The 2149-nt window shown below is 20.1% G+C and overlaps 1 protein-coding gene across 1 annotated transcript; it reads right to left on the bottom strand.

Moving 5' to 3' along the window:
• Positions 1 to 595: 595 nt before the first annotated feature.
• On the bottom strand, positions 596 to 877 carry LOC128668400 (glycosyltransferase-like protein gnt13; the record flags this gene model as incomplete). The annotated part of the gene is made up of 1 exon (XM_053741300.1): positions 596 to 877. A coding segment is annotated over one exon (282 nt), but the record flags the coding sequence as incomplete, so codon positions are not given.
• Between the last annotated feature and the right edge of the window lie 1272 nt (positions 878 to 2149).

Raw genomic sequence — 2149 nt, 5'->3', positions numbered from 1 at the left:
TTTAAGCCCTGAATTCTATTTTGAACGATAAGGATTTTAGCTATTTAGTTTAATTTATTTGATTGAAAGATTTACTTAGACTTAAGTCTAGTGAGTAAATTATTTTAAAATTTGAATATAATATTATTTTTATCAAACAATTATTTTATAATGACTCATTCACTTAATGAATTTTACTTAAAACTTATTTTAATAATTCAAACAATGGTTTATTTTAAACCAAAGTAATTAAAATTATTTGTCTTTGTTTTATTAAAATTTTACTTGTGATTTTACTAATGAATTTTCTTTTACGATTTTAATTCAATTAATTTTATTATAACAAAAATTTACTGTCACTGTTAGTCTAAAATGTATAAATTTTATTTACTAATTTATTTTATTTTACTTAGTTTATTTTACCCGAGAATTTACAGCAAAACTAACAAGCGATTTTATTTTATTTATTTCTCTCGGCTTAGTATTGTACCTATTGTTTGTACTACGAGTAACGCGTACGACCAACGCGTAAGACGATGACCTTGTCTTGGTCTTCACGAGACCACCGGAATTTATCGATTTTTTCACTATTTATTTTTCACTTATTATTATTATTATTATTATTATTATTATTATTATTATTATTATTATTATTATTATTATTATTATTATTATTATTATTATTATTATTATTATTATTATTATAATTATTATTATTATTATTATTATTATTATTATTATTATTATTATTATTATTATTATTATTATTATTATTATTATTATTATTATTATTATTATTATTATTATTATTATTATTATTATTATTATTATTATTATTATTATTATTATTATTATTATTATTATTATTATTATTATTATTATTATTATTATTATTATTATTATTATTATTATTATTATTATTATTATTATTATTATTATTATTATTATTATTATTATTATTATTATTATTATTATTATTATTATTATTATTATTATTATTATAATTATTATTATTATTATTATTATTATTATTATTATTATTATTATTATTATTATTATTATTATTATTATTATTATTATTATTATTATTATTATTATTATTTTTATTATTATTATTATTTTTTTTTTTTTTTTTTTTTTTTTTTTTTTACTATATGGAGAAAAAATAAAGTAAATTTTACTAAAAAAATATGAGGATAATTACTAAATTTGAATACTCTAATTCAGAAATCTATTTTGAAATAATTTAAACACGATTCAAGACAATTCAAAGTTGGCAAAATTGACTATATATAGGTATACACTTTAGCACGGATTGAATCATTCCAAATGAGATTTCTGAATCAGGATAGTAATCTTGAAATGTTTATGATTTATATGAAAAATTAATAAACATATAAACATATTTTACAAGTCGTTTAGTAATTTCTCATATACTGGTTATGGAAAATCTCCTATAGTGCATCTTAATTTTTAGTTGCCCGCGGGTAATCCGGCCTGTTGGAAAATGTGCTTAAGTGGCAGAAATGATATTTAAAATAATCGCCTGCGCTAAAAGCTACTCTAGTAGAAGGGTCTTGCATATAGATGTTACGACAAACTTATAGCGTTCCGATACCACGTTCCCTGCCTTCTATATTTCGTCATTCGTCATATGCTGTCATAGCGCACAAAAGGTTATAAAAAAAAACCTAGTCTTCCGACTCTTAAAAAATATTGTTGCTAAATTTAAGTGATGATTCATCTCTACTACCAATTTTATTAAGTATAGTTTAACTATTTCAGTTTGTTTAACCCGTAGGCCTTATTACCCTACCGTAGTAAAATAAGGCCTATTCGTATGGTTTTTGTAAAAGTATAATTTTTTGTTTGTTTATGGTAAAAATTACCGTTACTTCATTACATTTTACGCCTAATGTATTGAAAGAAATATTAATGATGCATTTCGATAATTAAATGTAATATTTTTTATTCTATTCAAAATCTCCCTTAGCTGGGCCTTATTACCCCCCGGTACCTTATGAAAAATTAATAAACGGATAAGCATATATTACAAGTCGTTTAGTAATTTTTCATGTACTGGTTATGGAAAATCTCCTATATTGTATATTAATTTTCAGTTACATTTATCAAATTTTACTATCCCTGTTTAGTAAATTTTACTATATTA

The sequence above is a fragment of the Microplitis demolitor genome, chromosome 8, assembly GCF_026212275.2.
Source record: "Microplitis demolitor isolate Queensland-Clemson2020A chromosome 8, iyMicDemo2.1a, whole genome shotgun sequence".
In the NCBI taxonomy this organism is placed as follows: Eukaryota; Metazoa; Arthropoda; class Insecta; order Hymenoptera; family Braconidae; genus Microplitis; species Microplitis demolitor.
Note: the sequence above shows the minus strand (reverse complement) of the source record. Positions and strands in the feature narration are given on the sequence as shown.